The sequence below is a fragment of the Numida meleagris genome, chromosome 3 (genome assembly GCF_002078875.1).
Source record: "Numida meleagris isolate 19003 breed g44 Domestic line chromosome 3, NumMel1.0, whole genome shotgun sequence".
NCBI lineage: Eukaryota > Metazoa > Chordata > Aves > Galliformes > Numididae > Numida > Numida meleagris.
Genome location: NC_034411.1, coordinates 106,543,203 through 106,569,210, shown reverse-complemented (window position 1 = coordinate 106,569,210; position 26,008 = coordinate 106,543,203). Strand labels below are relative to the sequence as shown.

Genomic DNA, 26,008 nt, shown 5'->3' with positions numbered 1-26,008 from the left:
GTTTCCTAATATCCAACCTCAGCCTCCCCTGGTGCAACTTGAGGCCATCACCCCTCGCCCTAACTCAGCCTCTTGTCCTGACTCAGCCAACAGCCAGCAAAACCCACCGGCACCGTGAGGGAATCGTGCTCAACCTTGTAGCAGAGCAGCGAAGGGGCTTCCAATGAAAAAACAGCCAACGTCCTGTTATTCATTTATCTTGGGAATGGTCTGTGCCAGGTGTGGGTGCCCACAACAGGGAGGTGGCATTGCCATGGGAGCGGGGATGCTGCCGATGGCTCAGCCTGCAGCAGCTCACGGACGGCTTGCATGCGTGCGTTGAGCCTGCGCTCCCATCCCCCTGCCTGCCGGGCTGCTATTTAAAGTACGAAGCAAATGCTTTTAGAAAAGATTCCTAGGTTTGGCCCCCTTCCAATGTTAGTAATGTACAGTTGGCAGAACAAGCAGTTTGCGGCTGTGGCAGCAACCTGAAATTCTTCTGCCAAGACAGCAATAAACGCAGAGGAGAAAGGGGCCAGGCAGTTAATTTTTTCAGCGTTCATCTGTCCCGCAGAAGTTGTTGGGTTTTGAGTTTTTTGGGTGAAAAGAAGTTACCCAGGCAGTGCACGGCCTAGCAGAGAGAACACAGCTGTGAGCATCCAAGGCCAGGCTGGATGGGGCTTGGGGCAGCCTGGGCTGGTGGGAGGTGTCGCTGCCCATAGCAGAGATTGGGGCTGAGGGGTTTTTAAGGTCCCTTCCAACCCATAGCACTCTGGATTCTATAGATCTGATGAGCAGTGTTGAAATCAGTGCTGGGTCAAGTGTGGCTCTGCAGCATGCAAACCCTATGGGCAGAGGCAAGCTTTGTCACGTGGTGTTAATCCAAACCCAGGCAGCCCTCAGCACATTGGTGGTGTGTCACAGCCACGTCCCCCTGTTTTAAATCCCTCAATTTCCACTGTCCTTACCGAAGAAAAACCCTTCATGTGATTCTAGGCAAAAATAAAGCATCTTGACTACATACAGAAGAGGCTACAAAAGTGAACAGAGACACTGGAAATGCAGCTTTGACATGCAGAATGCCTCTTGTTTCATTTATTTTCTGCAAAATAACGTGGTATGTGATGTCTGCTATACAATTGCTATGGAGTTCAGAGCCTACACAGTGGTGTGGGTGTGAGCAGCTGCTTGGTGCCGTGGCTCTGTTGGAGCAGGGGAAGTGGTGGACTCTGTGGGGCTCCCAGGAGTCTGTTGACGTGCCCCCCAGAGCTCATTTGCTCTGTTCAAGACTCTTCTCCCCCATTTTCAGTTCCAGCCTCGGTATATTCCTGCTTGCCCCGCTGCACTTTTTACAGCACGTCTGTATCCTTGGTGTTTACAACCTTCAAATATTTGCTGACTAGCTCCCATGCCCTCCCCTTGCCGTGGTGCTGCACGCAGAGGCAGCTTGATGCCATCTTCCCAACCTGGCACCCAGCCTGGTAGCTTTCCTTCCCAGTTTCTCCCCACTGGCTCAGTACTGGGCTGGCAGCAAGGTTCACCAACCCAAGCTTTGAGGATGGAGTGGAGTCACCCTTGCCTCAAGCTTCAGCACCCAGTGCCTCTACGAGGGATGCGATGGCATGTCAGCTGCAGGAGTGTATCTCCCTATTCCCCAGAAGGATTTCTAATTAAATACAATCGTAGAATCAGAGAACTGTTGAGTTGGAAGGAACCTTTAATGGCCATGTGATCCAACCCCCCAGCAATGAGCAGGGACACCTACAGCTCCTTCAGTGCTCAGAGTCCTGTCCAGCCCAAGGTGTCTGCAGGGACGGGGAACACACCACCTCTCTGGGCAACCTGTGCCAGTGCTTCACCAAATACTTCTGGTTTGGGAGCAGATAATCTTGGGATCATGGGAAGGAGTGGATGGCATGCAAAGGTCTGATGGAGACGGGAACCATGAGACCCATGCTCCGGTACAGGGGTGATGTCTTCTCCCTTGCAGCCCTACCTGCTTTAGCAGTGTGCTTTCACGATGAAACCACCACATCTTTTTCCCCAGAGCCCTCTATGTCGATAGGGTGCTTAATTTCCTTCCAAAGCAGGAGTGTAAACGCAGCGCCTTAATAGAATAAATGAAACAGTATTGAACTTTTCATTACGCTGCCTCCAACCCCAGAGAACCGCTGAGGATTGCCCTTGAAATGCTTCAGTGTGGTCACAGCTTGGCCAACGCGGGCATCCCAGGGCCCCTTCCCACGTCCTTCCTGCTCCTGCGGGGCTGCAGTATGTTCTCTCGCTGCTGAAACCAGTGCATGGAGCTGCTGGAGACCTGGCCGAGGAGCAGCTCCCATCCCCGCCAGGATGCCTGGGGTCTGCTGCTTGCTTTCTAGTCCTGTGAGGTCCAGAAGCCGCAGCAGATTTGCTCCGCTCTTGCCAAGAGAATGGATTCATTCCCGTGATTCGCACAACTTGACTTCTCCCATGATGGCACATTGAGCTGCGGGAGTGACCCCAGCCCCACCGAGAGCTGGTTGAGCTGCTGATTTTGTCTCTATGGATGGAAAGGGGAAAAAACAGACCTCTAATTAGTGCACTTTTATTCCCTCGTAATGGTACAGAGTACTGACCTGATTTCAGGACATTTTAAAGGGCAGTAGGTTAAGAGTAAGCTTCCTTTTCTGCACTTCACTGTGTTAACCTGCAAAGACGGCGGCCCTTAATTTTTAAGTCAAATTACTTTGGACAGAGAGAGGCAGAAGGCTGTTTCTTGAGCCTTTGGTTAATGATTTTCTGAGGGGCTGAGGGTAACAGCACTTCTCTCTCTGACTACACAACGATTTGTTCCCCCACTAAAACAAAACCAGAGCAGAGGTGCGTCCTCCTGACATCTTTTTATTAGGTTTTTCCTGAAGTGTGGCCACATTCAAAGACACTAGGAAACGCCAACCAAAAAAGAAGACAGCCCTGTATTTATGACCACCTTCTGTTTGTAAGGTAACCTACTCGGGGAAGTAATTTTCCTTTTGGGCAAATAGAGTGGGTTAATTAAGCAAAGTATATGAAATAGTTATTGACTTTGGCTGCTCCGTTGCATACGATCATTGGGCTGTCAGTGGCTTTCCTTTAATTAAGTTTCCCTGCTGTCTTGTCATATGCTTAGATTTTGAGTCTTTGGCCTTGGATTTATTTTATTATATACATATAGAGCTTCTGGCACAGAAATGTCCTGTGTCCTCAGGGGAACATATAGAAGCCTCCTCAGTATGAATACTGAGTTTCTTCTTGGGTTTGGAAATGCCGACATATGGTGAGCTCTTAAAAGAAAACAAAAAGGCCTTGGTTTTGTGTTTAGCAGTGGCCAAAAAATGATGAACTGGTGGCTTGCAAAGGGCTTTCTCCCCCAGCCTGTGATGTCAGAGAGGAGAACCTGTCCTCAGCCCTGAGTCAGGAGCCCCCTAGGACAAGAAGTCCTAGCAGCCTCTGGCAGCTGAGTGATGTAGGATGTTATTAAAGACCATAAAATAGATATCAGGAAGAAATTGTTTGCTGTGAGGGTGATGAGACACTGGGACAGGTTGCCCAATGAGGTTGTGGATGTCCCCTCCCTGGAAGCATTCCAGGCCAGGCTGGATGGGGCTGTGTGCAACCTGGTCTAGAGGGAGGTGTCCCTGCCTACAGCAGGGGCTTGGAACTGGACGATCTTCAAGGTCCCTTCCAAACCAAACTGTTCTGTGATTCTATGATTCTATGATGGAATGACTCCCATATAACCACAAAGCAAGTAATTGCATGCAGCGGGTGGAAGCGTGTTGCAGAGCTGAGGTCCCGTGGGGAGCTTTACCCAAAGTAGAGGAACCGAGGCAGAGCAATTAAAGGCTCTCTGCTCCCTTCCTCTGCCCAGGTCCGAGCTTCTCCATAAAGCTTAATTCTGTCTCACTTGGTATCCTGTAAGATCACAATGCTGATAGTATTGTTATTTGACAAATGGGCGAAACAGCGATAGAATCTGTAGGAGGGCAGGATCTGGTGCTTTTTGCTTAAGCTTTTCACGGTTTCCATTTGGTTTGGGAAGAGTGAGGAATTCCTGCTAGGTGATTGTCTTGGGGGCTGTGGATGAAATCTGTCAGCCCTTCCCTGGCAGCATGCGGTTCTGGGTGCTGGGGTTGGTCACAGGAGGATTTGGGATGGAAGAGACCCTGGAGGTCCCATCAGAACGCTTCGCTTAGACACATTGCTCACCTTTAGGACATTGGAACAGGAGGTGGTGGAGTCACCATCCCTGGAGGTGTTCAAGAACCATGGAGGTGTGGCACTTGGGGACATGGGTCCCTGGTGCAGAGTCTGGCACTTGCTCTTGTGCAGGCTGCCATCAGGAGGCCGATGGGGAGGGAGGCCCTGGTGACTCTGAATGTACCAAAGGCTAAGAGGAGAAGTTACAACGTGAAGTTTAGCTGCAAGGTAGTCTTGCATCCAAAGAAATCAGATGGGGTGAGGTTGGGAGGAGGTGCAGCGTGGCAGATTCCAATGCAAGAAGAAAGAAGTTACCCAAACAGAAGTTTTTGTGTGCTGACTCAACACGAGGTCCTTCAGTGAACCCAAAAGAGGACGATTCCGCACAGTGCAAGAGCAATATTTGCATAGTCAGATAAGAGATGGAAACCCTGTTACTTGGAAAATCATTAAGCTGAAGGCTCGAGAAATAGCCCAGGCTGAAAGCATTGCAGCTATAAGTGACGTACCACAAACAAAAGTTTAGCTCTGATGTTTGAGGTTTTGCTGGAGAACAAAAGCAAGCAGCAGGCTGGCACCTGAGAAGCAGCGCGAGTGGAAATGTCTCCTGGAAATGGAGTAAATGAAAACTGCTCTAAGGGGTTTACATTAATTAAAGGATTTTTAATTAATTAATTAAAACCACATTAAGGTTTGTGTCAAATCTAAAATTAGATGGCAATCTCTTCAGGCTACAACTGTCAGCCTGGTTCTGTAGTCCCCTCTTTAAATGCATCGACTTTATCGGAGCTATCCTGATTTTGTTTGCTTGGAGGGAGGTCAGGAAACGAGAGCTTTGCTTTTGTCCTCGAGCGGTGTTCTGCAGACTCTGGGTTCCTCCCCAGGGTCAGAAAGGACCTCTTTGGCCACGGTGCTGATGATGGGTGTTGGCAGGTGCTGGGCAGAAAATCTCTTCCCTGTTCCCAAATCTGGTGGTTGCTTTAGCCCTGCAGGAACGGCTTCTTTCCCAAACCACTGCAGGAAAAGTCATGCAATTAGAAGGAGCATCTCTCACTGCTTTCATCCCATCTCAGTGGCCAATTTTTCACCGTACATTAGAGGGCTACAGAGAAAGATAAACAAGCAAACCCTGGAGGCCAGATTAGACATCAGCAGGGAGGGGGAATTCCTCGTTGGCTTCGTTAGGTGCCCACTGGAAGCCCTGAAGTGTGAAGCTGATCCAAAGCAAACAGAGTACAAACAGATCCAGTCCTTTTAACTGTGTAATATGGGCTTGCAGGAATTCGTTTGTGATAATGAGGAGGATCCTACTGCTAATTGGCGGGGGCAGTGGGGAGTGGGTGTTCCTGGTGCTCTCCGTCCAATTTGAAAATCACCGAGCTTCCCTCGTTGTGTGATTTGCAAACACCTGCTCCTTTTTGGTAGAGATGAGTGAGTGATCATTTCTCTACCTGTGCTGGGTTACCCTTTAATTTAGCTTGTTCTTCCTTCTGTTTGGTAATTACCGCTCTTCCCCAGTGTATTTGTAAGAAGTTGTCACGCTTGTTCTCTACCTTTGCTCAACTAGTCCAAACAAACCAAGCTCTCCTAGGCTCTTTGTGTCACATAGTTAAGCCTTGCCCTTCATTACCCTCAGAAGTCTTTTCTGTACTTCTACCAATTTAACTTCATTTTTCTTGATTTAATTAGCCCAGACCATCACTCTTTCTATTACTGTGTCTTACCAATAGCGTTAGGTTGTTGCTGGGAATGACCGTTGTCATCTCCTGTCACCTCCTTTGAGCTGTCCCCAGCTTTTAGCCGAAGCTCCTGCTCTAAAGTTGCCAACTTCATGACCTTCAAGAAGTGGAAAGTGGATGGAATTAGTGCAGCTGGGTAATCTTTCTCCCATTTTGGCCTCTTTTGTGTGGGTAAGTCAACCCACCCTTGTGTTGGTTTTCTCAAGTCAACCCGTTCTTACGCTGATAGGTGCATTTTTTCCCTGCAAGACTAACAAACGTTGTGTGCTGGAGGAACACCAGTGGGGACCTCTTCTTGTCCCTGTGAAACGCTTTGTTCTCAAAATTGAGTTTTGTGGAGTTTGTTGGGATTCGGTGCTGCACCCCGATGCTACTTGATGTCTTTATGAGTGTGGAAAGAAGTACAAAATAATTGTACACTGAGGGGGGCACCTGCAGAAGGGCTGGATGGATGGTGTCCTGGGAAATGGAAACCTGGCACGCAACTCTTGGTGAAAGACGAGGTGGGCATCTCCTGGGGGACACTGCTTGTGCATGGACCTGGTGGGACTGTGCTGGGGCTCAGCATGGTGTCTGCACTGGGGAAAAGAAGACTGCAAAGCCCAGGAAAGTGGGGAGGAGAGCTGCAGGGGTGAATCCGGGGCTGCAGGAAATGTCTTGCAGCTTGGAAAGCTGAAGAGCTCTGCTGAGTGTATCCAGAGGAGTGGGAGCAGGCTGATGACACTGCGTAAGCACTGACAAGAGTGGGAAATGCTGGCGACTGGAGAGGTTTTTAAATCCAGCATAACAAAGAGTGACTCAAAGCTGAAGCCAGACAAAAACAAATTAGGAGCAGGGCCCAGATTTATAACTCCGAGTGATTACTTTGGGAAGGAGCTGCCAGGGTGGACTGCGCAGGTTCGAGCCAAACAGAAGTTGAGGGCTCGTTGTGGTAGAAGTGGGTGAACTCCGGCGGCTCCGCGATGCTCAGGAAATCACATCGGCCAATGGAGCGATCTCTCCTGGCCTCAAACTCCGTAAATCTTAACATTTTGAGGTCTCATTTCCTGTGTCCTCCGAGCTGTAAACAAGCACGGTGTAATTCACAGCTCAGGCTGCGCGCCGCTGTGCAGGCGGAACGGACAAGTGGAAGTAATGCAGGACAGCAGTTGTTACACGGCTTTGGATGCTGGGCTGTTTCGTTTTTGTTTTTTTTTTTTCCAGGGAAACTGTTGTTCTTCCATTGCTCTCTTCTTCAGTACAGGACAGGCGTGCTTTTCTCTATGCAAGATGACTCAGGGGTGAATAAAACGCAGCGTTTTGATCAGAGCTGCTAATTGCACCTCGCGCACAAGACGGGAAGGGTTCCTGGGAACCGATGGGGAATTGCACGCCCTCTCTGCGGTTTGTTTCGATGTGAGCTGTGAAATGGGTTCCATCTCTGCCTACACCCTCCACAGGCGCTGGTGAAGTCAGTCTCTCCGTATCCTCTGGAATCTGTTTTATATCAGGGATTGATTTCAGATACAAACTCCCCCAGGTCAGCACTACATAACTCTCTGCCTGTGCGGTAACGCCAGGGAGCATCCCCTGTACGTGTTTATTTTATGGAGCCGTACCACCTACAAAGCATGTCAATAAAATTCTCATCCCTCTTCTGACAGTTTTAATCTAGCTGGCAGCTTAAATATAGAACAAGGGGAAGGGGAGGCTGCTAAGAATTGCGCAGACCTCTCCAAACATTGCCTTTATTTTAACAAGTGAACATTTGGTTATTACATCCTCAAGCTTTTAAACATCTCACACTGTCAAGAACTAATAAATCCTTTAGCACCTAGCTGTAAGTGGAGGCTCTGATAGGATGTAACAGGCGTGCGGATCATGCAGAGAGTCATAAACCACCTGTAGAAATCACTCCTCCTCTTGCCTTCTGCTGTGCTGGATTAGCTTTTTCTCTTTCCCCTTTTTTTCCCTCCTTGTCTCCGTCTCAGATTTAAGGGAGGCAGAAAATGAAGAGGAAAAAAAAAATCCCCTTCCATTGAAAGTCGTTTGTCCTGGATCACTGCAGCCTTCTTAGGGCCACCCTATGAGCTGGCATCCATTTGGGTATGGGAGGAGAACGCAATGGAGGCATCTCATTGAAATGTGTCCTATGTGCAGAGGGGTCTCTGGGGCCCTGGCACATCCCAGCACTGCCTGTCCCCATTCCAGGCCCTTTGGAGAGCCCAGGTGCCCTGCATAACAATTAACATGATAAGCCACTATTGAATGGGGAAAATAATCCTTGGGTTGAGTATGGGGGGATGGCCGTGGAATCCTTCTGCTTTCGTTTTGGCTTTTCCCCTGAACAAACTTTTATATACTTTAATCCTCTCAGTGCTCCTTTGAGCAAAAGGAATAAAGCAAGATTTGTAAAAGGAGACAATAGCTTTGATGTGACCGAGGGATATGGTTGGACAACGCAAGCAAACTCATGGAGACACGAGCGTGCCTTCGTGTTAGAGCCTGAAGAGCTGTCATGTCTCTTAGCAAAATGGAAGTTGTTGTCCCCCCAGTGCCCAACAAGAAGCTGCTGAGCTCCTTGACAAGCGTTTGTGCTTCCCCTGAGTTGTACAAATTCCTTGTGGGGCATTTTGTGGCACTCAGAGACTAAACCAGAGCCTTAGGGAAGAGCTGGGGGCCCGGAGCCTGGCCAAGCCAACGGTGCTGTTCAAAAGGTTTTCAGTGGTAGTTGTCACCCATCCTTCTGCGCTTCGTATTCAGAAAGGCAGCTTCCCTCCCTCGTTCCAAGATGTGTTTTCATTAATTAATTAAGCTGCCAGTCTCAGCTAACCACCTTTTAAATCATTAAGTGCATATTACAGGGAGCAGGGCTGATGAATGTTGAAGTGGTAGATCGGGTTCCCCGGGCTGATATTTGCACCGGCTTTGGTGCAGCTGCCATGCTAAGACTGGATTATATCTTACATGCATGGATTGTGTCATACGGGAGGATGGAATAGTTTGGGCCATCCCGAAGAATTAGGCACTGGCACAGGTTGCCCAGAAAGGCAGTGGTGCCCCATCCCTGCAGACACCCAGGGTCAGACTGGATGGGGCTGTGAGCACTGATAGAGCTGTGGGTGTCCCTGTTCAATGCAAGGAGTGGGACCAGATGGTCTTTAAGGGTCCCTTCCAACTCAAACCGTTCTGTGATTCTATGAAAGTTAATTTTGGAAGTGAGGTCCATAGAGGAACAGAGCTGGGGCAGGAGCGCGGCTTCGGGAGCAGCATGGGAAGCGTCAGGTTTTGCATTGCCTGCACGCCTTGGCAGCTGTCTCCTTGCCTGTGCAGTTAACATATTTGACGTGCCCATGCAACTTGAGCATAAAGCAGATTTAGCAGTTGACATGAGTGAATTTTTAATAGTAACTTTGCATGGATTCAAGCATGCACAACGCTGGAGCGTCAAGATACCGCGTATGAGTGTGATAGCAGAGGGAAGACGTTCTGATTCTTTGCAAACTTAATTAAATCAGGTCATTAAAGCCATGTTGCAACGTATTTTCTGCCTGCAGGAGGAGAACAAAGGCTATGCCAGGGCTGAATTAGAGTTGAGGGGGAGCTACACATTTCCCTTCCTCATCTTTGCAGTTTTGGCCGTGCACAGTTGACACAGTTTTTGAATGAATTAAGTCCTTCAGATGGAGATAAAAGTTTTTTTCGCCCTCTATTCCTCCCCCCGGTAAGATGGAGATGTTCTACCTGCTTGATCTCAGAGCTGAGTGTAAAAAAGTCCCAGCTCCTCGTGCCTGTTAGCTCCTGTCAGCGTTCAGCGCTCATTAATTTTGCATTCACTCAGCACCGTATAATTTTTCCTGACATTGTTCAGACAACCAGCCTATTTTACTTAAGACATCTCTACACCATTAGTGTTTAACTCTAAAGGGTGTGAAGGCAGAAGGAAACATCCTTCTCCTTCTGTTCTAGCGGCGGCATGCTTCGCTCTGCTCTTTTTGCTGTTAAATGAGGATTTGAGCAACAGCAGAACTATAAGCTTTTCCTTACAAACTGTGCCAAGGAAAGTGATGCTTGATGACCACTAAGATCATCTTGTCCAACCATCCACTCGTGCCTGTGGCCACTCTAGGCCGTTTCACAAGACACGCTCTTGAGGGTCCATCTGGAGTCCCACAAAGGAGAACCACCGAACCCTGGACCACTGGTGAATCATAGAATCACAGAATGGTTTGGGTTGGAAGGGACCTTGAAGATCGTCCAGTTCCAACCCCTTGCTGTAGGCAGGGACACCTCCCTCTAGACCAGGTTGCTCACAGCCCCATCCAGCCTGGCCTGGAATGCTTCCAGGGAGAGGGCATCCACAGCCTCTCTGGGCAACCTGTTCCAGTGTCTCACCACCCTCACAGCAAAGAATTTCTTCCTGATATCTAGTCTAAATCTACCCTCTTCCAGTTTAAAACCATTTCCCCTCGTCCTGTCGCTACATGCCCTTACAGAAAGCACCGTGGTGGCTGAAGGCAGTGCTGATTCCAGCTCCAGTCCTAGTGATTCTGTGCTGTGAAACCCCATGAGTGCTTGCACGGCGTGTTGGGGCATCTCAGCTCAGGGAATGTCAGTGAACTCTGTAATCCACTCCAACAGGAGCTGTAAGAGCATGTCTGGTTATGCATCAGGCTTCTTCAGCTGCACAACAGCGGTGTTAATGGGGATTAGTCCTGTAGGCTTGTTAAAAACAAACGTGTCTGGTGCTCACCCTGCCTGCGATCCTCGGTTGGAAGGACGTTACAGGTTGCTTGGGATGACTGCAACACTGAAATATGTTATTTGCAGTCTACAGAAAGAGCCAAATGGGTTAAAACAAGACTGATGATTCATTCGCGTTGCAGGGTCGTAGGGAACTTGGTTGTGCCTGTTGCTGGGTAGATATAGGCTTTAAAAAAGTTATTAAATCACTGCTTTAACCTTAATATAAATCCAGGGTTCCACCTGTGCATCCATACTGATGGATGATTGGCACAGGCACAGGTTGCCCAGAGAAACTGCAGGTACCCCCTCCCTGGAGGTGCTCAAGGCCAGGATGCCTGGGGCCCTGGGCAGTCTGAGCTGGTGGGGGCAACCAGCCCACAGCAGGGGTTGGGGCTGGGTGGGCTTTACAGTCCCCTCCAACCCTTTCAGGTTGGATATCAAGAAAAAATTCTTCTCCAGAAGAGCAGTAAAGCAGTGGCACAGGCTGCCTGGGGAGGTGGTGGGGTCACTGTCCCTGGAGGTGTTCAAGGAACATGGAGATGTGGCACTGAGGGACGTGGTCAGTGGGCATGGTGGGGTGGGCTGGGCTTGGACTTGGTGATCTGAAAGGTCTTTTCCAACCTTCATGATTCTGTGATTCTGTGAATGGTTTAGTCTTTTAGGATTTGATGTTTTGAACGATGGCGGGAGGATGTTCTCCAGGAGCGTGCAGAAATGCTCAGCACTGTGGTGAGCGCTGCGCTGACAGCTCCAGATGGACATGGCTTGGTTTTGTCAGGGCCAAGACGAGTTCAGTGATGAAGGCAGAACCGCAAATAAGAAAAGAGAGAGAGCAAAACCTTTGTAGAGGGGAGACAGAGGATAAGAGTGCCCTAAGAAAACCAACCCAATCTCAAAAATTAGAATAAGAATTTAAAATGGATTGAGTGGTTCTCCTCTAAAAATGCCTTTCTCTCTGCTTTGCCCACAAGAGGAGCATGGGGTGAGGAGCTCGGGTAGAGAGCCCTCCATCACTGAGAGCCCCCCATGCTTGTCTCCAGTGGATGGCCATGAGGGTTGGCATCAGGCTGGTGAGCGCAGGGCTTTGAGGGAGCTGTGCTCACTTCTGAAAGCTGAGATCTGCTCTTCTGTTTCTTGCACTGGTATTTTCAAGCTCTGAAGCTCCCAGATTGTATTTTTCCACAGTTTCTTAAATTCATAGATCAGATAATTTCCTTCCACCTACTAGAATGAAAAGTTACACAACCGAAGAGCTGCTGATTTCCATACAGTGCTCTGCAGGAATCTGGCATTTGTGGAAAGGAGGACTCAGGGATGGGTTTTCTGCATCTGCCTCCATGTGAACCTGCTGAGTTGCCTTAGGTGGGCATTGGGCAAACCTCAGCTCCTGCGGCTTGAGTTTTGGGTTGTGGTATCCCCAAAGAAGCTGTCTTCAGTGGGAACATTACACAGGGGCTGCATTTGGGAGCATGGCTGGGCCCTGTCATCAAGGTAGGAATGAAGTAAATCCCAAACAACCTTGCTGAGTAGGGGGAGCACCACTGGAAAAACCATCTTATGTATTGCTGAGTCTTCCTATTTGCTTTCTCAGCCAAGAAGCGAATTCCTCCCAGTGAAGCTCCAGCCACGGAGGGGAGAACAAAGAGGTTTCAAGTCCCTGCCTTGCATGGGGCAGCACAAATTGGTCCCATCTGTGTGTGGGAGCAGCTGATATTTAAAGAGCATCACCTTCAGGCGTGCAAACCTTCCTGAATCAGCAGGTTCACTAATGTCGTAGCAAATGGTTTCCTCATTTGATTCTTTATCGTGATGCTCCCCACCTCTTTGGTTCCCGGCCCAGAAACACGTGGCCTTGTGTGCTAACACCACGCTGAAGATGAGCTCCTGACCTGGGCCACCACCACCACCAGCAGCCAGTGATGCTCTGAGGCTTTCCCCAGCATCTGTCCTTAACCCCACTGATAGCCCTGGCTGTGCCTCCTTCTTTGGACACCGTTTAAAACCACATTTTTTATGGTCTAGATCCCCTCACATGCTGCTTTCCTTTATTGATGCCTTTCCTTTATTATTGTCTTTTTCTCCTCTCGTGGCTTTTCAAAATGAATTCTTTTTTTCTGGGAGCTGCGTGGAGTGCGCTCAGAAAACCTTCTGCTAAGTAGTTTATTTTTATGGCAGTTTTTTCCTGTTGGGTTTACTGGACTGATGAGTCCCGTAGTAGGCACTAATTAATGGCATAGCTTTCTGTCACGCTCTCGATCCGTGGGTGCACCGAGTCTGTTCCATCTGATTTTAATTAACTAAAAATCAAAGCTCCTCATTGGGGAAATTACAGCTGCGGATTCAGTCGCCTTGCTCCTCTCTTATGAAGCAGATAGAGCAGAGCTGAGCTGGGGGCTGTCATTGCCATCGGCTTCCCTGCCTTCCTCAGCATCCTCCCATCCTTATCCCCTGCCCCAAGGCTCTGCTGCAGGTCCTCTGTGCCCACCCCAGCACACAGGTCCAGGCTCTCTCAGGTTGGGCATTTTGCCTTCAAGCTATTTATTTTTTCATAGCAAACTGAAAACCCAAATAATTTTCAGTCCTCTGTCATAAATAAAAGAATGAACGTTTCTTATGGAAATTCTGGGTTAAAAGAGAGCCCTTGGGCTGGGTGCTGGCGATGCCCACGGAGCTTCCTGGGGTTTTCCTAGGGAGTGTCAGCAAGCTCCTCTCGAGTGCAGAAGGAAGCACTTAAAGCCTTTGTGCTGGGAATGGGAAGCGGTTGTTCTGATTTTCTGGGTGTGCTTTGTTTTTTAAGAGCACAATGCTTCTGACCAGAACCCCTATTTTGAAGACCCGTTCATAAAATCATAGAATCATTACGGTTGGAAAAGACCTCTAAGATCATCAGGTTCAGCTGTTAACCCACTGCCATCATGCCCACTCACGGAATCATAGAATCATTAAGGTTGGAAGTGACCTCTAAGATCATGGTCCCATCCCATCGTGGTCCCTTCCAACCCAAATGATTCCATGTTTCTATCACCAAGTCCAACCATCACCCCATCACCACCATGACCCATGTCCCTGCGTGCCGCATCTACACATTTTGTATGGGTTTGCCTCGATTTGGGTAAAATGGGATGAGTTAAGGCATTTTGGAGACTTTCCCCATTGTGCCCTTGAGTGCCATAGTGGTGGCTCCCATCCCATTTCTCTATAATGCATCTTCTCATTGTTTTGGGTGCTTGCTTGGCCCCAGGTATGTGAGTGGAGGATTGAGTGCAGGATCCCGGGCATCACATTTCCTTGAAAATCACAGTGTGGGTATTGTCCTGCCAAAGGGATGCGTGCAGCAAAGTCAACTAAGGATGGGTAAATAGTCCAATGAGCTGATGTTTTTGGCTTGCTGTGCACTCATGGCTCCTATAATGCATATCCAGGCACCCATAAGTCTCCCCGGCTGTCAGAAAATCAAGGCGTCATTTTAAGAATGCATTTAAAATAGCTCATCCCCCTTTGTGCTGCGAGAAGAAGCCACTTTAATCACGTTTGAGGCAATTATGCTGTAATCAGGGCCGTTGGTGTGCCTGACTTTTATGGCGCGATGGGGATTTACGATGCCAGCGGATGCCAAAGCCCCCGGGGCCGAATCCCGGCTGCCTCCCACGGTAGGAGCGCGGCGGATTTGTTGCTCCCGCTGGTTTTATTTTCCTGAGGATCTGTCCATCCAACCTCAGCTTTATAATTAGATTACAAGCACCAGGGCCGCCACTTTGCTCTGAGTTCGGTATCGAGCGCAGGGAACGCTCTGCCCACGATGGATGCTCCCGTGCCATCAGCTCAAGTCATCGCGCAGGGCATCAGGTGAGGAGGGAAAGCAGCCAGCCACCGCTGTTAATACAGGGAAAAGAAGAGCGAGACGAATGGGTTAAGGAGCAAAACAGCGGCTCGTGGTAATGTATTCCTTGCAGCTCTCCCGAGGTAGGGCTGCTCGGGATGAGACGCTAAAGAGCTGCGTTTAAGCACATTAAGTGAAGTGCTTCGCGGGGACGTGCTGACACTTTGAAGGAGTTTTGTGTGGCTGCGATGTGTCGCGCTGGAGAAAGGGGAGCAGGGGTTTCTGCTGCTGCTCCCAGCCCAGCGAGCGGCCGGGCTGCAGGCGGCGAAGGGACGCACGCGAGAGATGCCGACGGCTCCGGCTAATCCTCCCAGTAATAGGCTTGGTGATGGCATATGAAACTATTTTGCTAAAGTAGGAGGAGGATCCCGCAGCCCAATTAAAGGATTAGATCTGAAAGCTAGTCCATTACCTCTAAGTACATGAATTTATAAAGAGCAGAAAAAAGCCGTTTCTCACACCCTTCGGTAATAAACGACGATGAGTTCTGCTCGGAGCGCTGCCGTGCCGGGGCTGGATCCCTGCACTGGTACCACGGGATGCGGGCACACCCCAGTTCATGGATCATGGAATCATGGAATGGTTTGAGTTGGAAGGGACCCTTAAAGGCCACCTGGTCCCATTCCCTGCACTGAGCAGGGACACCCACAGCTCCATCAGTGCTCAGAGCCCCGTCCAGCCTGACCTTGGCTGTCTGCAGGGATGGGGCACCGCTGCCTCTCTGGACAGCCTGTGCCAGTGCCTCACTGCCCTTACTATAAAAAACTTCTTCCTTATGTCCAGTCTAAATCTCCCCTCTTTTAATTTGAAACCATTTCCCCTTGTCCTGGCACACCAGACCCTGCTGGAGAGTCTGTCCCCTTCTTTCTCACAGCCCCTTTAGGTACTGGAAGGCCGCTCTCAGGTCTCCCTGGAGCCTTCTTATCTCCAGGCTGCTCAGCCCCAGTTCCTGCTGGAAATGGGAGACACAGAGACCAGAGGGGATCGGGCAAGGGGCCCGTGGCATCTGCAGCAGAGTTCAGGGTTTGTGTATTTTAGGGTTGGAGTCTGACCATCACTTGAACATACAAGTGATGCCGTGGCATCGCAGCCCCTAGCCAGGACAGAGGCCGGGCATGGTGCTGGCTCTTCCATGCCATATTTTGGAATCTGTTTGCCACGGATCACTTCCTCTCGTGCTGGATGCAGGCAGAGAAGTCACGGTGCTTTTCAGCTAATTTATTTTCCAGCAGCCCATGGGTGAGAGCGAAAACAGAGGCAGAGATTGGGGGAAGCTCGTGGCACAGCTCGATCCTGCCTGAAAAGGAAATGCTTCTTGAAGCTTGCTCCCTTTGAGCCTTGCTATGTGCAGTGCACGGGCTGAAGAGCAGAGTCAGGGGGGAGAACGCACAGAGGGAGTTTGATGGGGGCGAAAGTCCCGGGAGGATGCGGGGGATGAAATGTGTCAAGTGACACATCTGGAAAGCTTGCAAATGTGATTTGATGCTGAGTAATAAAACTTGCCGCTCGTTAATAGGATTAGATCTATGCCCAAATGAATCACAGCACAAATGTGCCTCTTGCAGTAAATATTACGTCGAGTTAGACACTTGGCTGCTGAGGCCGATGCACTGCAAAACAGTAAATGCAATTTAGCTCTCACTTAGGGACGAGCTGGGGAGGAAAGGGATAACTCGAACGTCTGGCAGCGGTGCTCTGAGTGGACGTGGCAGCAGCGAGGTGGTGGCATCCACCAGGAACCATAGACATCCCATGGGTTGTGCCTTTGGTGCGCCCACCGTGGCCTCATGGAGGCTAAAAGCACGCGCAGTCCAAAATGTCCCCTGGTCCCCTTACCCATTGGTGCCCCATCAGTGGGTTGAGCACACGGCTGGGGAAAGGATGGCTGCACTTCATGGCTGCATGAGCTCCTGGGCCAAAACCACCCATTCCACGGTGCATGGAGTCACAGAACACCCTGGGTTGGAAGGGGCCCCCGAGGACCACCGAGCCCAACCCCTGGCTCCACACAGCACCAGCCAAGACCCAAACCTTGGTGTCTGCGCACCTTGGGCCGGGCTGGGTTTTCCTGCTGCAGGTTTCCCCTGGCACAGCCTGTCCTTCGGGAATCCCTCCCGCTTGTGATTTATGAACGTGTTGTCTGAAAAGTTCCCGATCCAACACTGCAGCCTGTGCTAAACTGGATATACCGTTTCCTTTTCAAAATGTTGATGTTGGATTTCTCTCCCTCCAGCCTTCTGCCTCAGATGTTTTTTCCTTCCTGCCAGTGGTGAATTGTGATCTAATTAGTGCCTTTATTTTACCAGGATTAAAAAAGACATTATATTTTTTCTTCACGTTTTTCCCCTTCACAGGGCTGAGAGATGACACAAAAATGCCAAAGTCTATTGACGCGCATCGCACGTTGTCTGGGTGGCAGGGTTTATGAAATCCAGCTGTCAATGCTTTGTTCATTATTGGTTACATTTCAGTAGGAGAATTATGGTTCTCTGGCTGTAACATCCCTTTTCCTTTGCTACAGAGAAAGCAGCTGATGATGAAGTCCAGAAGTCTGACATCTCATCCAGCAGCCAGGGAGTGATCGAGAAGGAGTCGCTGGGACCTCTGCTGCTGGAGGTGGGTGCAGTAAGTAACTGCAATAGCATAATTTATGATATGGCACAGTCTGTATTCTGTGATTTCTGCTGGAAGCCAAATAAATAACTGACAGGTGAAATGTGGAGTATTTTCTGAGAAAACAAGCGAATCTAGAGTTCAGAATACCAGCATCTACTGGTGTTTGCTTCATCATCCAAATCCAGTCTGGATCCTGAATGAGACACCAGGGAAGGAGACAGCTCTCCATGCTTTTGGCCATGGGAGCTGTGGGATTCTCTGTGTGTTGCCCTGCATGGAGCCAGGTGTAGAAAATCACGGCTGCACATAGCATCCCTGGACCAGTGTGGCAGCTCCAGTGGCACGCTTAAGATAGAATCATAGAATCATTTAAGCTGGAAAAGACCACTAAGATCAAGTCCAACTGTCAGCCCATAATCCAACTGTCAACCCATAGTCCAACTGCTGACCCATAAACCTATAGTCCAAGTGCCAACCCACAGTCCAATTGTCTGCCCATGGACCCATGGTCCAACCATCAACTCACAGACCTGAAGTCCAGCTGTCAATATGTTCTGGCATAGGATGCAGGGCATGACTGAGCTGCCAGCAGAGTGATGTGGGGCTCACTGCTGGGACGGGGCTTGCGGAAGAGCCCAGTATTGTGGTCTGGGTGGTGATGGCGATTGGGATTTGTCTGTAGCAGAGGTTTGGAGGAGCTTTCCAGGATCTCCTTAATCTCTGCCCATATCACGCTGCTCTTCTTTAAGCCCTTCAGTGAAGCTGTCCAAATTAATAAAACAGCAGGAGGTGACTCTGCAGCAGAGGTGTTAACAGCTCAGCATTTGGCTGGCGTGCCTCTTGCCCTTCATCCCTATTTCTTCCATCCTGCAGTGGAGCGTCCCCAAGCTGGCTCCCAGCTGCAGCCCGGAGCTGCGGAGGTGGTGGGTGCCTGGGAGTAAAGCAGCACATCAGTGTCACAAATGGCACTGAAAAACCTGAGCTGCTTATATAGAAAGGGAAATTAATTAAATCAGCAAGTTCATGACCAAAAATTATACGCTGTGCTTGTGTCGGGTGTTAATCAATCCTTTCTGCAGGAAGGAATACAGAGGTGTGTGGCTGTTTGGCAAATGCTGCTTTGTAAATAATCTACCGTGTATTGTTTGGCTTAAAATGCATATTTAGATTACAGTTATTACCCACACTGGCTGAGGAATAATTTCCTAATTGGCCTCTTCCCACAGGAGTGCATGAAGCCCTAATGGAGGTGGAAGCTCCAAAGCCACCCTTTGGCACTGAGCCTTCCACCTCGACCAGAATCGTAGAATCACAGAATTATGGAATGGCTTGGGTTGGAAGGGACCTCAAGGATCACCAGGTTCCAGCCCCTCTGCCACAAGCAGGTTGCCAGCAGCTAGATCAAGTAGTAGATCAGGCTGCCCAGAGCCCCATCCAGCCTGGCCTTAAGCACATCCAGGGATGAGGCATTCACAACCCCTCTGGGCAAAATGTTCCAGCACCACACCATCCTCTCTGTGGAAGACTTCCCCCTGACATCTAATGTAAATCTCCCATCTTTAGTTTAAATCCCCCTTGTCCCATCACTATCTACCCATGTAAAAAGTTGATTTCCCTCCTAATCTATAATCTCCCTTTAAATATTGGAAGGCTGTAGTGAGGTCTCCCCGCAGTCTTCTCTTCTCTGGACTGAACAAGCCCATCTCCTTCAGCCTGTCTTCATAGCAGAGGTGCTCCAGCCCTCGGATCATCTTCCCAGCCCTCCTCTGGACCCACTCCGGCAGCTCCACATCTTTCCTGTGCTGGAGGCCCCAGACCTGGATGCAGTACTCCAGATGGGGCCTCACGAGGGCAGAGTAGAGAGAGACAATCCCCTCCCTCTCCCTGTTGGCCGCCCCTCTTCTGATGGAGCCCAGGAAACCACTGGCCTTATGGGCTGCAAGCACACACTGCTGGCTCACATTAAGCTTTTCATCAACCAGGACCCCTAAGTCCTTCTCAGCAGGGCTGTTCTCAAGGAGTTCTTCTTCCAGTCTGTCTGTATACCTGGGATTACCTTGACCCAAGAGCATGACCTTGCACTTTGCTTTGCTGAACCTCATCACGTTCACAAGGGCCCACCTTCTGAGTTTATCAAGGTCCCTCTGGATGGCATCTCTTCCTTCTGCAGTATCAACTGCACCGCTCAGCTTGGTGTTATCAGCAAACTTGCTGAGAGTGATAATCAGCGACATGCTTGGTGGGATGGGCTGCTCTTTTCTGTCAAATCCACTGTTGTTCCTTTCCAGAGCCAGCGTATTTGGGGTTGAGCAGTGGATGCTGCAGCCTTTGCTTGGGATGGAGGCAGAGATGTCACCATGGCTTTGGAGGACACCAGCAGCACGTGTCCATAAAGCACTTTGAGACACGAAGCCCTTGCCCCATGTTGGAGTTGTCACTGTTATTGCTGCCACCCCACAGGTGATCTTGCAGGATTTTGAAGCCTGCTTGCACCCGGGCTGCTGTGCAGAGTTTGCGGTGCGGATTGACCACAAGAAGCAATTTGTGGTTTTGCTGGTCCCCGAGCAGCACTCAGCCTCTGGTGCCTAAAAGCATTCCTGAAACAGCTTCCAGCTTTGGGATGCCCTGGGCTCAGGCGGGGTGTGAAAGCACTGCCAGATTTGGGGTTGGTGGATGGGACCCAATGCCCAGTGCCCACCCCAGGAACCATGCTGGGGCTGCATGCTCCCACCACCAAACATAAGGTACCCATAAGGTGTCAGCTCAGAGCCCCCAAAGGCAGCATCTGCTGGAGAGAGGTGCAGGGGGCTTTGCCACCCGGCCTGGCTCCTTTTTGGGCTCCCCAAGTGCAAAAGCTGGTTGTCTTGGCAACAGACAACAGCTGGGCATAAGGAAAATTGCAGTGGATCTGCCAGATCCATCTTGACAAAAGATTTCTCTCTTCTTTCCGTCTTTTTTTTCTTTTCTTAAAAGCTTCCTGTTTTTTGCACGTAGTACTGCACAGCAAAACCTCACTTCTGGGAAGTGCGGAGCAGCTCCCTCCTGGTGCGGGCAGGGTGCTGTGAGCAGGGGATGCGAGGACCAATTTTGGAATACGGGATGTGATGAGATTCCCACGTCCCTGTGCAATCTGTGGCAGCCTGGAGGGCACCTCGTGCTCTGGTTGCAGGATGGTGCATCAGGAGAGCTTGCTGCTGGTGGTAGGAAAGGTAGGAATTAAACTCCAGGATGGTGGAAATCCAGTCCTGCTCATACAAAATAATTTCAGCTGATGCAGCATGCCTTCAAGAACGTAGATCAGCCATCAGCCTTCTCAAGGGCTCCTCAACTCCGAGCTCACTGCAGAAGGCAGAAAGCTGAAAACCTTCATCGCGTCCTCGTTAAAGTGAGCAGAAGGGCTCCGCGCCGTGTGATTGGGTCTGGTTCACGCTTGTCCTCATTTGCTCGATTGCAGGGGCTGAGTTTGCCACTTGCATCCTAAATGCACAAAAAAAAAAAAAAAAAAAAAAAAAAAAGTTATTCTGCAAGATGCTAGGGCTCTGCAATTCTTGGACTGTAATTAAGCAAGTCGGGCATATGCTTAACTTCAGTGTCTTGCCAAATCAGTCTTCCGGACTGCTCTGGCCCTTTGAAAAGGTTTGTTTATATGCTGCTGGCACAGGACTCAGAAGCAGAGACGTCCTCAGTGTAGCTCGCAGACCTTAGAACATGTTTAAGCAAATGTACTGTTATTTGATCTCTAGCAAAGGATCCGCGGCGGTTATGAAATACCTCGTTACCATTAGTGCCCCTCGGCTAACCACAACACTGATCCTCGTGTTTACTCCTTTGTGCCATCAAGTATGTGCAGCTGTAATTGCGCTCTTAGGTCAGCTGCTCGCCTTCATTCAGGTGGCCCTTGCCCGTGTCAGGGCACTTTGGGTGTGTCGAAAAATGGGTGGAGAACAATTGCTGATGGGGAGAAGAGGGAGAGCCGAGCGGAATTAACAGAAAATGTTAATTGAGTCAGAAGAAGTGAAGTTACATTAGTTATGTGATCCTAGAATCAAGAAGAGGGTGGATGTGGCACTGAGGGACTTGTTTTAGTGGGCACGGTGGTGACGAGTTGATGGTTGGATTTGATGATTGCAGAGGTCTTTTCCAACCTTGGGTTGGAATGGCTTGGGTTTGGGTTGGAGGGGGCCTTAAAGTCCATCTAGTTCCATCGCCGTGCTGGGTACCCCCCACCAGATCAGGCTGCCCAGGGCCCCATCCAGCCTGGCCTTGAATGCCTCCAGGGATGGGGCATCCACAGTTTCTCTGGGCAGTGCCAGGGCCTCACTGCCCTCTGAGTAAAGAATTTCTTCCCAATATCCAGTCTAAATCTACTCCCTTTTAGTTTAAAACCATTATATTGTGCTTTCTGCTGTCCTTTGCTCACGAGATGCATGAGATCTGTCCTTCCTCATCATCTCCTGTTTGAGAGCTATCGTCTAAGATTAACATGATGGGATGAAAGGGTTGGGGCAAGAGGTACGAGGAGACTTCCCATGGTCACAGAGTGGGTCCACAGCACAGGACCCGTCCCTGTCCCAGCGCAGGGACCCACCAACCTCACGCTGACCTCCTTTATCCCACTGCAGGCACTGGATGGCTTCTTCTTCGTCGTGAATCGCGAAGGGAGGATCGTCTTCGTCTCTGAGAACGTCACCAGCTACCTGGGGTACAACCAGGAGGAGCTCATGAACACCAGTGTCTACAGCATCCTGCACGTGGGGGATCACACCGAGTTCGTCAAGAACTTGTTGCCCAAGTCTCTAGGTAAGAAAGCTGTTGACCCAAAGCTTGGTCTTGAGCGAAGCTGCGTGGCGTTTGTATGTTGTTTCAAGCGCACTGAAATTCGGAGCTACACCCTAGCCAGGTAATGAGCCATGAACTTCTACCTGCTGAAATACATCCTACCAGCGAAAAATCAATACTGGATTTATGAACAAATAGCAGTGCTAATGGATGGCACTCTGAAAGTAATCTGTCTTTCACCGCTGAGAAAACTCCTGCATTCGGTGCCGCGGCTCCGCGAAGCTGCTCGAGTTGGAGCTGGGGAAGGACTTGCCGGGCTTTGTTTGTGAGTTAGTGTAAAGAATCCAGCCTGATCCTATCGACCGCTTGTTCGCTTGCCAAAATGCATATCGCTTAATCGGCATTTAAGCTCATTTTTAAAATAATGTGCTTACTCAACGGCACTGTAATTTAACTCTCAGTAAGAGCCTCTGCCGGCCCCCCCGCCCAAGCCCTCGGCAGCCTCCGTTAAACCCCCAGCTGCAAAGCTTTGCCTGTAACAGGGCAATTTTAAGGGGTTTTGTCCCCAGCTGCCCATCATATTTTGCCATGGGACGGGCTGCACATTGGGAAGCTTCGCTACATGGATGTGATACACAGCTTTGCTGTTTCAATGCCCACCATCATCAGCGGAGTCATCACTTGGGTGCTGCTGGTCGTCACATGAGTGTTGTAAGCTCACAGTGGTTTTCCATGCTGGGAAAATGGACAGTTGGGAGGAAATGCCACGTGATGAAGGCACTGGCATGGCTCTGGAGGCAATCAAAGGAGCAGCTTTTCTTCATTGACTCAGTGCAGACATCTTTCTGCAGACCCAAAGAGGATGCTGCCGTGCAGCAGAGGAAGGAGCCGCAAAGTCTGTGTGTGCTTGGAGAGAGAGAATTCAAAGAGTCAAAGAGTTCTTTGGTCAGTGCTGAGCTGAAAACCCAAGCAGCAGCCCGAGCATCGCTGAACTGTGACACCACCTCCACTGATGCCTTTGAAGAAATAACCATTATTGTCAAATCGAAAACGTGCCTTTTCCAAACAGCTTGACTTAAAAACAGGGCTTTTTTTTTTTTTTTTTTTTTTTTTTTTGAAATTCACGGTTGTCTTCCCTCTGGGTAAGTGTAATGATGCCTTAAACCACCTGTATCTATGGGCACACATCGGTTTGAGCTTATGGAGCTTCAGGCTTTGTCTCTTCCCTGCGGTTACCTGGGAGCAGCTGTGTGTTTTCTTTTGCTTGGATGTTACGAGCCCCTCGGCTCTTCTGGCAGAGCAGGCAGTACGGGAGCTTCACAGTCTGCTGGTGGCAAAATCACTTGGGTTGAACATGGATTTCCACAGAGTTGTTGGAGAGGGTTAGCAGCATCAGCCTTCCAACACGTGCCTGGGGAGACCTCGAACGTGCCGCAGTGGTTAAACCACTTCCGAGGAAAGCCAGGGGAAGGTTTGCATTGCGGCGTGATGCACCGCTGTGAAATCATGCTGAAGCTTCTCTTGGGCTGGAGCCCCTTGCCCTCAGCCTCAAGGACCAGCACCAGGAGGTCTCGCTGCAGTGAGAGCGGCTGTGATTTCCCTTTCCATCAGCCCCAGAAATGAGAAGGAAGAAATGAGAAGCAAAGAGGAAATCCAGCTCAATGGGATGCCCAGCCGGAAGCTGGCTTGCTGCAGACATCGCAGGAGCAATGGCAAAAGTCAGGAGGCCTTCCAGGTACTGGGAGTGACTCAGCCACCTGTGCCTCAGTTTCCCTGTCTGTAAGATGGAAGTGGCATCATTAACAGCAGTGACTTCAGTGATGACATGCTGATTTCAATGTAGGTTGTAGGTGCTTTTACTGCTCTTCTGGGCAGTGCTTTTTCCCTATTATTTGGAGAGTTCCTTCACAGATAGCAGCGTTTGGTGGAAAATTTGGCTGCAGTTAGGTGGGACCCCACTGACATCTCTGTCTGGATAGCCTGTGCCAAGGCTTGTTGTGCAGGGAGCTGCTGTGCCGCCATGCTTCAGGATCACAATGGTTTAACAGCACCCAGCAGTGTGGGCAGAGCAGGTCCAGCGTTGCACAGGCTTCTGGTCTGCAGTAAAGATCAGAGCTCTGATCCGTGGAGCTTTTTTTTTGCCATACATCACCCCTTGTAACCCCCCTTCTCCTCCTTTCTCCCTCCCACCCCAGTGAATGGAGTTCCTTGGCCTCAGGAAGCGACCCGGCGCAACAGCCACACCTTCAGCTGCAGGATGCTGATCCGGCCACCTGACGAGCCCGGCACCGAGAACCAGGAGGCTCGCCAGCGCTACGAGGTGATGCAGTGCTTCACCGTTTCCCAGCCCAAGTCGTTCAAGGAGGAAGGAGAAGGTAGGGCAGAACCTTCACCTCCAGCCCCGCTATGGGAAGGGGATGGGGAGGAGGAGATGAGGTGCCCCACCAGGATTTTCACCAAAAAACGGGCAAGCTGACTTCTGAAGAGGCTTCCGTGACTCTCCAGAAGTAGCTTTTGGGGAAGCTTGCAATCAGTGTTGCCTAAGGAAAGAGAAATCCCATAAATGCCACTGATGTGGCACCTAGGGACATGGTTTAGTTGGCATGGTGGTGATGGGTGAACAACCGTAATTGATGATCGTAATGGTCTTTTCCAACCTTCCTGATTCTATGGTTACATTTAGGGACATAGTGTAGTGGGCATGATGGTGATGGGTCAGCAGTTGGACTTGATGATCTTAGAGGTCTTCTCCAGCCTTAATGACCCTATGGTTCTACAATTACCAGACAAAGCTCACTGACTGAACAACATTTTCCCAGCAGGCTGCAAAGGGAAGATACTGTTGGTTGAGCCCAGGCTGTCACTGCACTCTAACTGATGGCACATGCAGTAGGTGCCTGACCATCAGGAACATTCCCAGCCCCAGGAGCTGCTCAGCACCACGCTGATGGCGTGGTTTTGGCCAAAGCAAATCCCTGCAGGATTTTGGAGGGGCCGGGTCACCCTAGTGGCAGCCACATCTTGGTGTGAGGTCTCAGAGCAGGAGAGCGAAGGAGCTTCCCTGCAAATGCCGTAGCTCTCATCTCTGTGTACCAACTCTTATTTTCCAGCACATTAGCTGAATTAATCCATTGCGGTTTACACAGGAGATCACGACTGGAAGGAATAAATTATGGTATTTTATGACCAAATACTTTGCCTGAAGCTGACAGTTGCTGGCTTTTAGTGCTGACTTTTATTGTACAATACTGCCAGATCTGAAAAGCCTTTGCAATTAATTTCTCCAAACACTGGAAACCTCTCCCAGCAAACTTCATATAGTTTACAGGGAGCCTCCGTGCTCTGAAGGGCTGGAGGACTGCTTGGGGTAAACACTTCCAGGGCAGGACGCGGCCGTCGAGCACCGCAGCGTTATTTTAATTGACATTCTTAATTGTAAGTGGCGGCTGTAACGTGTGACTTTCTCATTCTCCTAGTCCCTTCTCCTTCTGCTTTGGCAGATTTCCAGTCCTGTCTGATATGCATTGCGAGAAGGTTACCTCGACCAGCAGCCGTCACCCCTTCCGAATCCTTCGTGACCAAGCAAGACACCACAGGTAACGTCCGTGCAATGCTGCTGGGGCTGTCGGGGCTCCTCCTGGCCAGCAGCATCCTTGCTGAGCCGTCCTCACGGTGTGCATCCCGAAGGGTGCATCCCACCTCCTCCATCACAAGGAGGCTTGCACTCACCCTGGGCAGGGTGCTGAAGGCTGCTGCGCTGCTGCAAGTGCTGGGTTTGGTGGTTTCCTCAGCCAGCAGAAGGAAACCTGCGCTTGTGGCCCTCGGAGCGAGGTGCAGGACTGATCAAACATGTCACACGTGCAGCCGTTTTCCCCTCCGTTTGATTTCAGGGGATATTGAGGTTGCTGATCAATGGGAATGAAGCAGTCGTCACCGTTCAGATCTGGGGTTGCTCTCAGCCAAATATTGCTCTCTTCTTTATTGAAGCCATTCTGGTGACCTTCTTTCTGATAGTTAATCACCACCACGGACTTCCCTGCAGCCTGTGAATCCTTAATGAGTGCATCCCAGC

The 26,008-nt window shown here is 50.0% G+C and overlaps 1 protein-coding gene across 4 annotated transcripts in view; it reads left to right on the top strand.

Moving 5' to 3' along the window:
- NCOA1 (nuclear receptor coactivator 1) overlaps positions 1 to 26,008 on the top strand; it is a 153,313-nt gene that overhangs the window by 104,032 nt on the left and 23,273 nt on the right. For all 4 annotated transcript variants that reach the window (XM_021389582.1, XM_021389583.1, XM_021389585.1 and 1 more), the window contains exons 5-8: positions 17,063 to 17,157; positions 21,780 to 21,957; positions 24,132 to 24,311; positions 25,437 to 25,532. In XM_021389582.1, the coding sequence (XP_021245257.1) occupies positions 17,063 to 17,157; positions 21,780 to 21,957; positions 24,132 to 24,311; positions 25,437 to 25,532 (549 nt within the window). The remainder of the gene's footprint in view (positions 1 to 17,062; positions 17,158 to 21,779; positions 21,958 to 24,131; positions 24,312 to 25,436; positions 25,533 to 26,008) is intronic.